Source organism: Phalaenopsis equestris, unplaced genomic scaffold (assembly GCF_001263595.1).
Source record: "Phalaenopsis equestris unplaced genomic scaffold, ASM126359v1 Scaffold229606, whole genome shotgun sequence".
NCBI lineage: Eukaryota > Viridiplantae > Streptophyta > Magnoliopsida > Asparagales > Orchidaceae > Phalaenopsis > Phalaenopsis equestris.
Window position 1 is genome coordinate 242,178 of NW_018247579.1, and position 13,665 is coordinate 255,842.

The 13,665-nt window shown below is 31.4% G+C and overlaps 1 protein-coding gene across 1 annotated transcript; it reads left to right on the forward strand.

The window, feature by feature from the left end:
* The first annotated feature begins 7,672 nt into the window (after positions 1–7,672).
* On the forward strand, positions 7,673–10,828 carry LOC110038042 ((-)-germacrene D synthase-like). The gene is made up of 7 exons (XM_020742800.1): positions 7,673–7,794; positions 7,885–8,161; positions 8,255–8,648; positions 9,091–9,309; positions 9,724–9,862; positions 9,945–10,193; positions 10,455–10,828. The coding sequence occupies exons 1-7, from the start codon at positions 7,693–7,695 to the stop codon at positions 10,746–10,748; spliced, it is 1,674 nt and encodes a 557-aa protein (XP_020598459.1). The 5' UTR covers positions 7,673–7,692; the 3' UTR covers positions 10,749–10,828.
* The last annotated feature ends 2,837 nt before the right edge of the window (positions 10,829–13,665 follow it).

Consider the following 13,665-nt stretch of genomic DNA (forward strand, 5'->3'; position numbering starts at 1 on the left):
TGTTTAGTATTGTGATTGTGTTAGGAAATATTGTGCTTGTTTAATATTTTAGTTTTATACTTATTTCAAAATTTCATTACCCAAAAATTTCTCTAATGATTTATATGTGTATAAAGCTCCTAATATTACAGACCAGGTGAAAGAGAAATTTTGAGAAGGCCTGCAAAAATTTCAGAATGATCGAAATGCCTAAAATACTAAGGTATGATTTATATTTAGAGTTTTTCTTTCCCCCTGTATTATTTCATATTGAAAAATTTAAGTTTGGGAGAGGGAAGAAAAAAATTAACTATTAGATGTCCTCTGTTTCAATATTTTCAAAAATTATTAATATCATTTTATGTAGTAAATTTAATTCAGGTAACTATATTTTTGTAACTATTTAAATATTATAGTAGATTTAAAGAAATATTTTTGTAATGAAAATTAATTTTGTAACTTAAGATATTTAGTATAAAAGAATAAGATTATAGTTAACTATTTAAAATAAAGGAAACTATATTTTGAAGTATTAAGAATCTAGAAATTCATTTGAGAAGAAAAGATTGGGGCTCAATAATGTAAAAGCTATGAAATACTTATAAGGTAATAAATGCTTTGAGTTTCAAATTTAGGAAAGGAAAAGTGAAGTTCAAAATCATTAAAGGCTAACCAGATATAGTAATCGAAGTGAGGAGAAGCTTGAGGATATGCCTAATCAAAAATTGGTTTTACTGGACCTACCTAAAAGGAAAACTTAAATACATTCCTGAACTTATATTTATGGAATAGTTCTTTTACTAGTAGAGTTCTCATGAAGTTCCTATCATTTGAATATTATAAGTGACTTAATATTGCAACATATAGTCATTCTTGAAATAAATAGAAGACTACAACTCTTAAACTTGATGACTAGATAATCTCGTGGCTACAGAGTAAATTCAATTACTTGATTATTTTCTGAAAATCTCACTATGATATTTATTGAAATCAAAATTATAGTATTTCTGAATTAAAACTTTACTACAGTAGATCATAATTTTTATATAGTACTAAAATTAATGGGAAACTTTATGCTACTTCACTACAGTAGCCATTGTTCCTGTGATTTTAGAATTCTATATCAGCTTTGGGTGGGAATGGATGATCACATTTATGTTTGAGGTAAGAAAGTTGAATTTACTCAAAGAAGAATCAATGAACTTTATGGACTGAGAAATGTATTTCATTGTGAGTATGTTGCATTTGTGATGACTGATTCATCACTTAATGAAGTAATTGCTTATCTCACTGATGGAAGAGGAGAAAAGAAAACTAAAAATAATCACAAAGTCAATTTCTCCTCTTCCATGTTAAATGTTTAATCTAAGGCATACTAGAAATTTGCTTCCAACTAATAACCTCAGTTAAGTAACTAAGGAAAGAGCAGTGCTGAATTTCTGCATTCAACAAGTGAAAGTAGTTGATATTGGTTCTTTAATTGTGCATAGCTCAGAGCATTGTTAAAAGTTGGACATGTAGTGGTTTGGGGTATCTTGCTCTGATTTTCACTTTATGTGAACTATCAGGAGTAGAATTTGGTAGAAATGAAAAAAATGTTGCAACCATTAAAACCTTTTGGAAAACCCCTAGTGCATAAATTTGAATCATTTGCTGGATGTAGGAGTGGAAGTAGTGATAGACCCTCCACATAAGCTGCAGAACCATCTACTTCTGGTTCTGTTTCGCTTGAAAATATTATGGAGCAGTAAATGATCCAACGATCAGATCTTATATCACTGTAGAATAGAATAGGTAGTATAGAAGCCATAAATGCCTACAATGATAAATATAAGAAGAAAGGAGCCCAACACGACATTACATATGAAGAGGAAATTATTAGATTTTTGAGGGGCGATCATATAGTAGAGTTTCCTATATGCCACAACTTCACAACTTATGTGCAAGAAGAAGAAGAAGAATAGGAGGATGATGAAGAGTAAATTTTATTTAGGTTTTTTTTTGTTTTTATGTGTTGTTATTTGTTTTTATGTTTTATTGTTGATGGTATGAATTGGAGCAATTTATGTGTTTAGTTTTTGGACCTATTAAACTGGTATATGTAATAGTAAATTGTAGACTTTTTATTTTTAAAATTTTTAGTTGCTTTAGTTTACTGTTTATGTCTTTAATTTATATTTACTTAAAAAGTCCTTTGTTATATTATGTCATTTAATGTTTTAAAGCCTGTACTTTTTAAGTTAGCAGCTGCAAAATATTAAGGCCAAGTTTCATATTCAAAATCCTCCACAGGTTAGTTTTATTTTTATGCATTTGCTGTTTTCTTTCACCTGCAAGTTTTTTGTACTACATACTTATTATTTAAAAACTTAAGTTTGGGGGCAAAGAAGTTTTTTTTTTAAGAAAGTGAACTAAACTTTATTTGTCCTCAATTAACTATACCCTTAAAATTAATTTAAGATGGTAATGGATATTAGAGTTTAATTTTTAAATATCTATATTTTTGTTTGTAACTATTATGGTAAATTTAAGCAAAAATCTTTAATAATAAAGGTCAATTCTAGATTTAAGATATTTAGTATGAAAGAATAAGACTATGATTTTCTATTAATAAGACTATGATGACTATGATTTTCTATTTAAAGTAAAAGAAATTATATTTTTGAAGTATTAAGAATCTTAGAGTTACATGTAAGAAGAATAGAATGAGAATTTATGAAAAATCTTTAAAGTTAACATGAATTTATAAAATGAAGGAAAGTAAGTAGTTTTGACTTTAAGAAGAGGATAGTGAAGTTCAAAATTATTAAAGCCATCTAGATATAATAATCCTCACAAATCCTCACATCAAAAAAAAACACATCAAAAAAGAAAAAGAGAAGAAAATAAAAGAAAAGATTGAAAATGATCCTAAAGAAAAAAAAAGAAAAAAAACAAAAGAAAAAGAAAAATATGTGAGGAAAAGCTTGAGGAGATGCCTAATAAATAATTGGCTTCACTTGAATCTAATTGGCTTCTAATTGGCTTCACTTGAATCAACTTGAGAAAAAAAGCTTTATTACATTTCTTAAACTTGTCTCTGAGTATTAGCATGCTTAGTAATAAAGTTTCTATGAAATTCTTTTTCATATGGATATTCTAAATATCTTTGATATGACAAGTTATATTCTTTTTGAAATGAATGGAGATTCAAAACTCTTAAACTTGATTGATAGGTGTTCTTATACTTTTACTTTTAACCTAAGTTATTAAAATTTTTTCTTAAGTTAAACTATTAATTTATAAGTTAATCTCTGATATAAGTCATATTTTTATGTTGTAAAAGGGTCCTTGAGGACAAGTAACATTTAAGTTTAGGGAATTTTACATAAGTCATATTTTTATGTTGTAAAAGGGTCACTTGAGGACAAGTAACATTTAAGTTTAGGGAATTTTGATACACCAAAAAAAATGTACAACTTTATGTATACATTTTATACTTATTTTGGTGATATTACACTTTAAATAAGGGTATTTTCATGTTTTTATTACAGGTATATCAATTTTAGACATTTAGAACAAAAAGTACATTTGGAACAAAAAGTAGCGAAATGAGTAAATTTGGAGCAAAAATGAAGATTTTCATGATCCTGGCGCCTGAGGCGCCATTTTCTAGAGAGCTTGCACTAGAATTTGGCGCCAAAGGCACCATTTATAGAGAAGAGGCACCAGAAGCGTTAGAATTGGCACCAGAAGTGTCAAAATTTAGAGAACATCACATACTTCATTAAGCTGGTGCTAGAGGCCCCAGAAGCGAGAGAGATGTATTAAGGAGTAAGGTGGTTTGTGAATATTTTTGAGCTATTTTTGAAGGTTCCAAACAATTCAAACGTCCGATGGAGTGGTTCAATGCATTTAAACACTTTAGAGGGCTCTTTAATGAAGAGATATGTCTCTTGGATGAAGGGACTTGTCTCTTAGTGTTAAGAGATGTGACTTTTGGGGGAAAAATTAAAAATTGGAGGGAATTCCTTTTGAAATAAGGTATTAAATTCCTTGTGAAAGAAAGTTGGCCCTAATTAAAAAGGAGAGGAGTCTAGGGAAGAAAGGGGGGCGTGAGATTGAGAGAAATGTTTTGGGGTGAGATAAAAGTTTTGGGGGGGCGTGAGAATGAGAGAAATGTTTTGGGGTGAGATAAAAGTTTTGGAGTATATAGGATTTTCTTCTAGGGTTATAAGAGGAGAGAGAAGGTGAGAGATTTCTTCTTTATTACACTTCTAAGAGAGAATTGAGTGTGATTGCGATTGAACTACATATTTACTATTAGTGTTGCAATGTGTGTATTTTAATATTGAAAGATATTTACAACACATCACAAAAATAAACCACAACATCAATAGACCTTCTATGCATTCATCATCAAGGATTTGCATAGTCTATTGCATAGCTTGCTTCGATGCACTCAACACCAATTGAATTTAAATTTTAGAACGTGGAGAGGTATAAGAACATTTAAATTTAAAATTTCAAAAATATCTTTGCATTTATCTTAGGACATTATGCATGCCATACACATCTAGGCAGCTAGATTGATAATCAAGTAATAAGGCCTATAACTCCTGATAAAACAATCTACCCTATTTTGCATCATCGAGACCAGCCACAAATGATTTTGGATAAGATTAGGTGGTTTAAAAGGTAGCACTTTCCAAAAAAAGGTTGTGGGTCTATTGTATTACATAGAATAGAGTTCCAATGTTTCACTTCTTTAGGTGAACTTCACCTTAAAACTCTGAGGTTATTCTTCTAGCTACGACATAATTCCTCACTTTTAGGCTCCTACATGATCGTATGTCGTGCAGTATAAGTCCTAATAAATAATTAGAGAAAAATATTAAAACCCTTCGGTGAGAATGATAATCTCAACCTTCTGTGGATGAAATCATAGCCTTAATCAAGAGTTTTCTTAAGTAGCTTTAGTTGCTTAAGATATAATTAATTATAAGGATTGCCCTTATAGGAATAAGAAAACACAAAAAATAAATAAAACCTTAATCTTTGGTTGTGAGTTGCTTTCGTAAGGTCCTCCTTACGGCCTTGTTTCCAAGGAATTTATGATCTGACTATGGACATAAGCCTTGGAATTGTCCATGCGAAGTTCACGCCAACCTTATGATCCTTGACTTCGATTACCTCTCTTCTCTAGAACATACAATTAGAAAGAGTTTACTCAGAGAAGGGATTATATGATTATAGACAAGTTGGTGACTCCTTAAAGAAAAGATGACAAAATGAAAGCGAGCCAAAAGGGTGCTTAATAGTCACGCCTAGCATGAGTGTGACCATGCTTAAAAGCTTCTCAGTGTGGTCATGCCAGACCTAGATGTGACCACACCAAGGTATATCTAGAGTGACCACTCCTCGTGATCACTCCTAATGACATGCCATAGATCTGTGGCATTCATCCATGGATCAAAGCATGAAACTTCATATCTTTATGCAATCGACGATTCGTGGCTCTTCAAACTACCCGATTCATCATTGTCATCGATCAACCACCTAATTGGACGGCTACGGAGGGCGTTGCCACCAACTTCCCAACCTATAAATAGGCAGCCTTTGGCACACTCCGACACACTTCATTTAAGTCATTCCACTCTCTGCATTCTTCATCGTTCCAAGGAAGAATAAGGAAAAAGTTTTTGGGAGAGCCTCATCCGCTTCGGTCAACCTCCTCTCTAGTAAGCTCCTATCCTTCTCTCTTTTAATTGAGCATTTATTTTCATAAGTTAGGTCTAGTCCAGTTGACTCAACATCCTTGGGTTAGGCTTGGTTTTAAGCTTGACTCAGGTCGACTCAAAACTAACCTAACCCTAACCCACTTAGACCCAGCCTAACCTAACACAATCCTCAAACCTAAGCCTAAATATAACCCACTTAGTCCAAAACAAACCTAAGCCTAAATCTAACTATCTTAGAACAAACCCAACCTAAGTCTAACCTAACACTAACCTAATTAGGCTCATCTCCAAAATCTAAACCTAATCTAAGTCTGACCAACCAAGACCTGATTCAACTTACACCTGACCCAATCTAGGTCTAGACTAACGAACCTAATCCAAGTCTGACCCAAGCCATAACTGACCCAACTTAGACCTAACCTAACCTAGGTCTAACCTAACTCAAACCATAATCCTAACCCAAGTCAAACCCAACCTAAACCTAACTCAATTCAGCTCTAACCCAACCAAGATCTGACTGAAATAAACCTAGCTTAACCCGGGTCAACCCAGTTTAACTCGGGTCAACCCCGCTTAACCCGTGTCAACTCAAATCAAATCAAAATTAACTCGAGTCAACCCCGGTTAACCTGGGTGAACTCAGTTAAACCGAACTTAACCTGGGTCAACCCAACTTAACTTGAGTAAATCTAAATCCAACCCAACTCAGCTCGGGTCAACGCAACTTAACCCAACTCAACTCGAATCAAACTAAACTTAAGCTGAGTCATTCCTATTCAACCCAAGCTAGCCCAAGCCCAACCCAGGCTTAAGCCAGTTGACTCGTATTATATCTTAGCTGAATTTTGAGTTAACCAAAGCTAGAAATTCAGCTTATCTCAGCTCAAACTAGCCCAAATATAATCCAATGCTAAATATATGCGTTATTTTATTTGTGTTCATTTCATATGTCATGCCATGTTGAAAAAAAACACATAAAACAAAAATAAGGATGTAAACCTCTCGGTTTTCTCCACAAACATAAGAAAATTTATATATAGTAAAACAAATTTGAAACTTAGGAAAACTTGAACTTCTCAACTTGATTGATAAATTTAGGAATTGAAACATGACATGAATAAAAATATTGAGCTTCAAATAAACATCTAAAATACACCAAAATAAAGAACAAAAATAGAACCTATGTAGATTTGACAAGAACTTTAGGTTAGCTAACTTAGATACCAAATTGAGGACCATACACCTACCCCAGGTTAGTCTGAGTATAGAAGCCTAGGTTAGTTTGCGTTCACTAGTTAGTGCTAAAAACTAGGACTTATAAGAATTTCAACAATAATTATATATAAAAAATTATTATAACTATCATAGCTTTTTAAACAATAATTTTTTCTACAACAATTTCACAGCTGCTGCTTAAAACAATTACAGTTGCCTCAAGGAGACCCTATGATAATTTGTCAACTTTTTCGCTGCCATGAACTAAGCCTTTAATATCTAAGTTTGCACAAATTTATAAGGCTATTTTCTAAGAGTCTTTGGGTGGAAACTCTTACTAATATTCTCATTATGTCTTCCTTCAATATATATATATATTTAAGCTTGTCGTATATGCCATTTAGTCTAATTTTCTCGAACTTAATGTTTGATTATTGACATTGGCATCATCTATGAGGAGGCAGAGAGTGAAAAAAGGTTTTTGTGATAAAAAGTTTTTTAATCATAATATCATTTGCCAACTCTGCAATTATAATAGCACTTAATTAGATGAATAATTTTATAATCCTCATAAATATAGGTGTCTCATGTTCATTGTTTCACTCATTTTAAATTTTATAGAGGCCGTGTTTGAATTTTTCATATATAATAAAAAAAAAAACAATTTTTAGTACTTTCAGAGTTATAATTTCCCCTCAAGTCCGCCCACCATATAACCGAACCAATCCCTTGAGCTCTGTGCTCCATTGAAGGAGAAAAATAGAATAGAGAGAGAGAGATGGAAGATGATGGAATTGTCCGGCAATCAGCCAACTATACTCCGTCTGTGTGGGGCGATTACTTCATAAAACACAGCGCCCCATTTTCTTCCTCCATTGAGGTACTTAATCTATATACAATTATTACAGAGATAGCCATCAGAAAAAGATTATATATATATATATATATATATATATTTTCATGCATGCAGAAAACGGAGGAATGGATAAGCGAGAGGGTGGAACAACTTGTGGGACTAGTGAAGAATTTGCTTGAAAGCACTGATTATTCCAAGGACGAGTTTGACATCCTTCAACTAATAGATGCTCTTCAACGCCTCGGCATTAGCTATCACTTTGAAGAGCAAATTGACAAAAAGCTTAGAGATATTTATGATCATAATTATGGAGAATCCCATGAAATTAATTTGCAAGCTGCTGCTCTCAAGTTTAGATTGTTAAGACAACATGGCTATCGCGTTACTTCAGGTTAGTTAATCAATTGGCACTCACTTGTCTTATTTATTTTCATTTGGTTTGTTCTTAGCTCAATATATATTTCTCTGTATTGATAAAACACAGATGTGTTTAGAAAATATAAAGATGAAGAAGGTGAGTTTAGGAGCGATTTGGCTGATGACGTCCGTGGCCTGCTTAGCTTATATGAAGCTTGTTTCATGGCTACACATGAGGATGATATATTAAATGAAGCGCTAAGCTTTACGGAGCACCATCTTCAGAGGCTATCATTAGAGAAGGAGGACCTGCAGCATGAGTCTCCAGCCTTGAAGAAATTAATATCACAAGCATTAGAGTTACCATTGCATAGAAGAATCCCAAGATTGGGAGCCAGATATTATATTGATGCTTATGAACATGATAAGGAGCAGCGGAACGATACCATTTTGGAGCTTGCGAAGTTGGATTTTCATCTTCTTCAATTGCTTCATTACGAAGAAGCTAGGAGCCTCTCTATGTAAGTCATTTTCTTGATTATTTATTGATTTGTCTTACTCTATTTTTTATTTTTATTTCTTGGAATTAGTTCTAGCCTATACAAAAATATTTCGTTGACTTTATCTTTATAGCTAGCTTCCTATCCAGAAAAACTTAACATTTGGAATAAGATAAGATAGTACTTTATGTGACACAAATATATATATATATATATATATATAGAAACATACATGTATACTACTTTTATCAATACAATAATAAAATTTTAAAAAAATTATCAAATATCTTTAATAAAATTATAATCAACTAAAATTCTAATAACACAAAGGTCACAAAAATTAATTATTTTATGCGATCAATAAATTAAAAGAAAATAAAATTCTAATTTAATTTGCTTGAAAATGTTCTAGATTTGTTATGTTATATTTGTGGATAAATGATAAATTTAATTTATTGTATAGATGGTGGAAGGGTATTGGTTGCAGCGAAATATTCAAGTTCTCAAGAGATAGAATAGTGGAATGCTACTTTTGGATTCTCTCGGTGTACTTTGAACCCCAGTACTCAAAGGCAAGAAAGATAACGACAAAGGTGATTGCTCTACTATCAATCACTGATGATATATATGATGCTTATGGAACTTCAGATGAGTTGCAGTCCTTTACTAATGTAATCCAAAGGTTCGAATTACTACTTCATCCATTCATTTTAATTCGTATATATGAAGAAGATAATTTTATAATGGGATAACTACTATGCATAAAGACCACCCTCACACCCTCCCGAAACATTGATATTTAGAAATTAATCACCTAGGTGATCTTTTTGAATCGTCAAACCAACCTATTTAAGCATGTCACGAATAAATTATCGAGAATCTGATCAAAATGAAAAATATGAATTGGGGTCGGTTTTACCTTGAATTTTGATATTTGAGTAAGAATTTGAAAAATGAATGAAAGACGACAGTTGATGCGTAAATAACAAGTTTCAACTGGTCTGCATGTAATTGCTCCTATAATTCATTTGAGTTGTTCTGATTTTAGTAATTTAAAATACTTAAATGATAAATAAAACTCTAAATTTTATTTCAGATGGGATATGGAAGCAGCTGAACAACTAAAAGAATATTTGAAAATCCAATTTCATAATCTAAACAGAGCTTTTCAGGAGTTTGAGGATGAGTTAAGCAGCAATGGGAAGTCTTATCGCGTGCATTACCTCAAGGAAATAGTATGATTTACATATCTTGAAAAATTTAATTTATTTTGTTGATCATTAATTAAGCTTTCTTAACATTCTGCATGTGCTTCAGTTAAAAGTGGTAGTGAGAGCATGGAATATGGAAGTAAAATGGAGGAATGAAGGCTACATTCCAGCATTAAAAGAACACTTGCAAGTGACAACAGTGACAACCTGCTACAATTTACTAACATGTGCATCACTTATAGGAATGGGTGATGAGGTGACAATAGAAGCTTTTGATTGGATATCATCCTTCCCAGAGTTTACCTATCAAGCATCACTTATATGTCGCCTCAGAGATGATGTTGTATCCCAAGAGGTGACATGAATACAACTTTAAAAATTCTATATGTTTAAGAAAATTAAAAGAAACTACCAAATAGATAGGAATAATTAAATGGAATTTCTATCTTTGAAAAAAGTTATATCACAAGCTTAACTTAAGAGGTACAAATAAAACCAAAAAAAAACTTGAGCTTGATTTAGTAACAACATGTGAACTTGTAATACCAATCAATTGTATTATGAAATGCAAACCAAATCTCTCAAAGTATTCTAAGATATGATTATGATTTTGTAGTTTGAACAAAAGAGAAACCATGTGGCTTCTGCAGTACAATGCTACATGAACGAGCATAATAGTACATTAGATGATTCTTGTAAGATGCTCTTAAAATTAGTCGAAAGTTCCTGGAAAAGCTTAAACCATGAGTACCTCAGTCTAAGCAAGACTTTCACAAAGGCTGTTCTAATGAGAGTTATCAACTTGGCACGTGTTATGGAGACTGCATATGATGTTCACGATAAGTATACACATTCAGCCCTGATAAAAGATCAGATCTCACTACTTTTGATTGAACCACTTTCCTTCTGAAGATTGGGATCATTAGCCAATTAGTAATGTTTTATTAATACTTGAATGTTTTTATTGCTGGACTTGAGATAAATATCTTAAACAATGACTTGATTGGATGAAAAAACCTTTAGTTTGATGTATCATCATGTTAATTTTTTGCTACGATATGTTACATTCTATGTACCTGTACTATTAAATCTTCAAAGTGTTGAGTGTTAACAGTATCTGTCACTTTCATTTCAATCCTACAATTGAATGCTAAGCCATTATGCATATAAACCATAACTATTTATTTAGTCAAATTTCTTATATTTCTATAAAGTTAAAATGAAGAATTCTTATAAGAAAGTTATTGAGAGATTAAAAGGATTCTGCAATACAAAAAGTTTCAATAGCTCATTATTTTATCAAGAAATCTCAAAAGTTTACAATTCCTAAAATTATATTGTTATTTCAATTTTATGTTTGATTTTATCTAACTTTTGTACAATTTAAATAGACAATTCTTAGTTACAATAGGAAAATATAATAAAAAAATTATTTTAAATCAGAATATTAGAAAAAAGCCATTTCTTCTAGATATTGCTTAATGATTTCTTCAATGAAAGCATATCAATAAAATATTGGGAACAAATTATAGTTATCTTTGTTTAAAATGTTAATAATAATTAAAGTAAATTACATCTAAAGAAGTAGAATTCATAGCAAGAAATTAACAGTATTTTAAGATAACCACTTAAAGAGAAAAATTACAATTTATTAGTTGGACCAAAATAGAAATTCAGACGGTTTGTTTTATTATAAGGATTTCCAGTATGAGAGTTCAAAAAAATATCATATATTTGTTGAAATATAAACTTGATTTTAGCATCTCATCTAGAAGTTTATTCCAGAATGTGTGGTAGGTGTGGTATGCATGAAATTATTATGTGCTAGGTGTGGAATTATTGTGTGGCAGGTATGAAATTATTTGTAACCATTAGATTGGAATTCTAGGTGTGGAATTATTGTGTGGTAGGTATTAAATTATTTGTAACCATTAGATTGGAATTGTAGTGGCACAATCCTATCCATTAATTTAGGAGGTGTCACTACTATAAATAGGGGTAGAGTAGTTGAGTTTGCATCAAGTCGAGTAAATGTGAAAAATAAAGTAAAGCTTCTTCCATAAACTTTTAGCTTTTGCCATATCCTGAATCAAATTCTAAAACCTTATCCATTCCAACAAAGTGATATCAGAGCCTAAATGTTCCTTTATAGAGCAATGGCAAACGGTGGAATTGTTTCTGATCCAGACTATTTATATGCAACAATATAACAATGTATTTGATTATATTTTTTACTTAAGTTTCCTTACTTTGCAACAGTACCAAAAACTTGATCCTGAAGAAAATAAGAGTTTAGCTTTTTAATTTATATATTTTTAATATTGAACCCATAGGGAAAAAAAAGCAATATGCACAAACTTTCTATTTTTTAAAAAGTCAATTACTTAAATTGTAGATATTTTCTAAATAAGTAAAATTCAATATTTATTTGTATTTTTGATATTTTGACAAAATAATAAAATTTCTAAAGATAACTTGAGTTTATTTAAAAGAAAAGTACTTGATATGAATATATTTTTCTTGTTATCATGAATCAGTAATAAGTATAAAAATTTTATTGTGGAAGTATGCAAATTGGGTTGTGGCAAATAGGAGCAATAATATCCTTTGCCCTTACTAGATATGTTATAAAGAACATTGGCTAATTTAATGTTTGCTTAGTTCTGAAGACTGGCTAAGAAGAGAAGATACTGGCTCTCACTCTAGAGTTCCCTTGATTTCTTTCAACTGGGAGCTAACTTCTCATATTAGAATCTAAAAAAATAAACCAAGTTGGGGGCTTTAATCTATCACTTTAATATCCTCTAACTCTACACCCTTCAAAGATTATTTTCATATTTATTTGCACTTCATAATATGAATTACATTCTTATTCTTACAACCTCACGTGATTCTTTCCAGTTGTTGACTGAGATAATACTAGAGATAACACTAGCCTGGTTCTTACATGTTCTTACGATAAATTTTAACATCTCGATAGGCCAGATCAAGAAGTAAATAAAGTGTATGAAATTAAATCATCACAACTTCTTCCAACATTAAAGACTAATACTATCCACAACTTCCATCTAATATTTTAATTATTTATCATTTTAACGAGAAAGATAAAGAAAACTACTCAGAAATCATAGAGAAAACAAAACCACACTTTAGTTTAAAAGTAGAAATCATTGTCAAACCAACATAAAGTCTCGATTAAAGTCAAAAGTAGTTCAAAAATAAAGATAAAAACTTATCTCAAATTCTCCACCAGACTCTTGAAGTTTGTTTGAATCTCTTCTCTTTTACAACATTGTTAACTCTCACAATAAAACTAAAAACTAAAAGGATAAATAAATTTGTGGTGCTTGAAAATCTCTACAAACGTTCCTCCCGGAACTTTTCAAGAACTTCTCAAGACTCTCCCAATTAAAGCACACTTCTAAAAGTCTCAACTTCCTTCTTTTATAAATTTCTAAGAGGTGCCTTGGCAACTCTTCAAATGTGTTTCAATTCGATGTATTCTCCAAAGGATGTCTCCTTTCACAAGTCTTTTAATCATATTTTCGTTTATAGTGGTCATAACCACCCTCTTTAGCTAATAGGTGCTTCAAATGTCCCTTCAAAATTTTGAATATGGAATTAAATCGTCAAATACCTGCCTTTGGCGCTTAAGCGCGGGGCCTCTGACACTTAGGCGCGGCTTACTCTGTTTTTACTCTGTTTCACCGATGCTTAAGCGTCGGATATGGCGCTTAGGCGCCAAAACACTTTTGCTCCATTTTTGCATTTTTGCTCCAAATTTGATCATTTTTTACTCCTTTTAGCATTTTTCACCTTTTTACTTT

Coding starts and splice junctions, on each gene's coding strand:
- LOC110038042 (XM_020742800.1), top strand. CDS start 7,693: ATGGAAGATGATGGAATTGTCCGGCAATCAGCCAACTATACTCCGTCT. Junction 8,162..8,254: donor TGGCTATCGCGTTACTTCAG/GTTAGTTAATCA, acceptor GATAAAACACAG/ATGTGTTTAGAAAATATAAA. Junction 9,863..9,944: donor TGCATTACCTCAAGGAAATA/GTATGATTTACA, acceptor CATGTGCTTCAG/TTAAAAGTGGTAGTGAGAGC.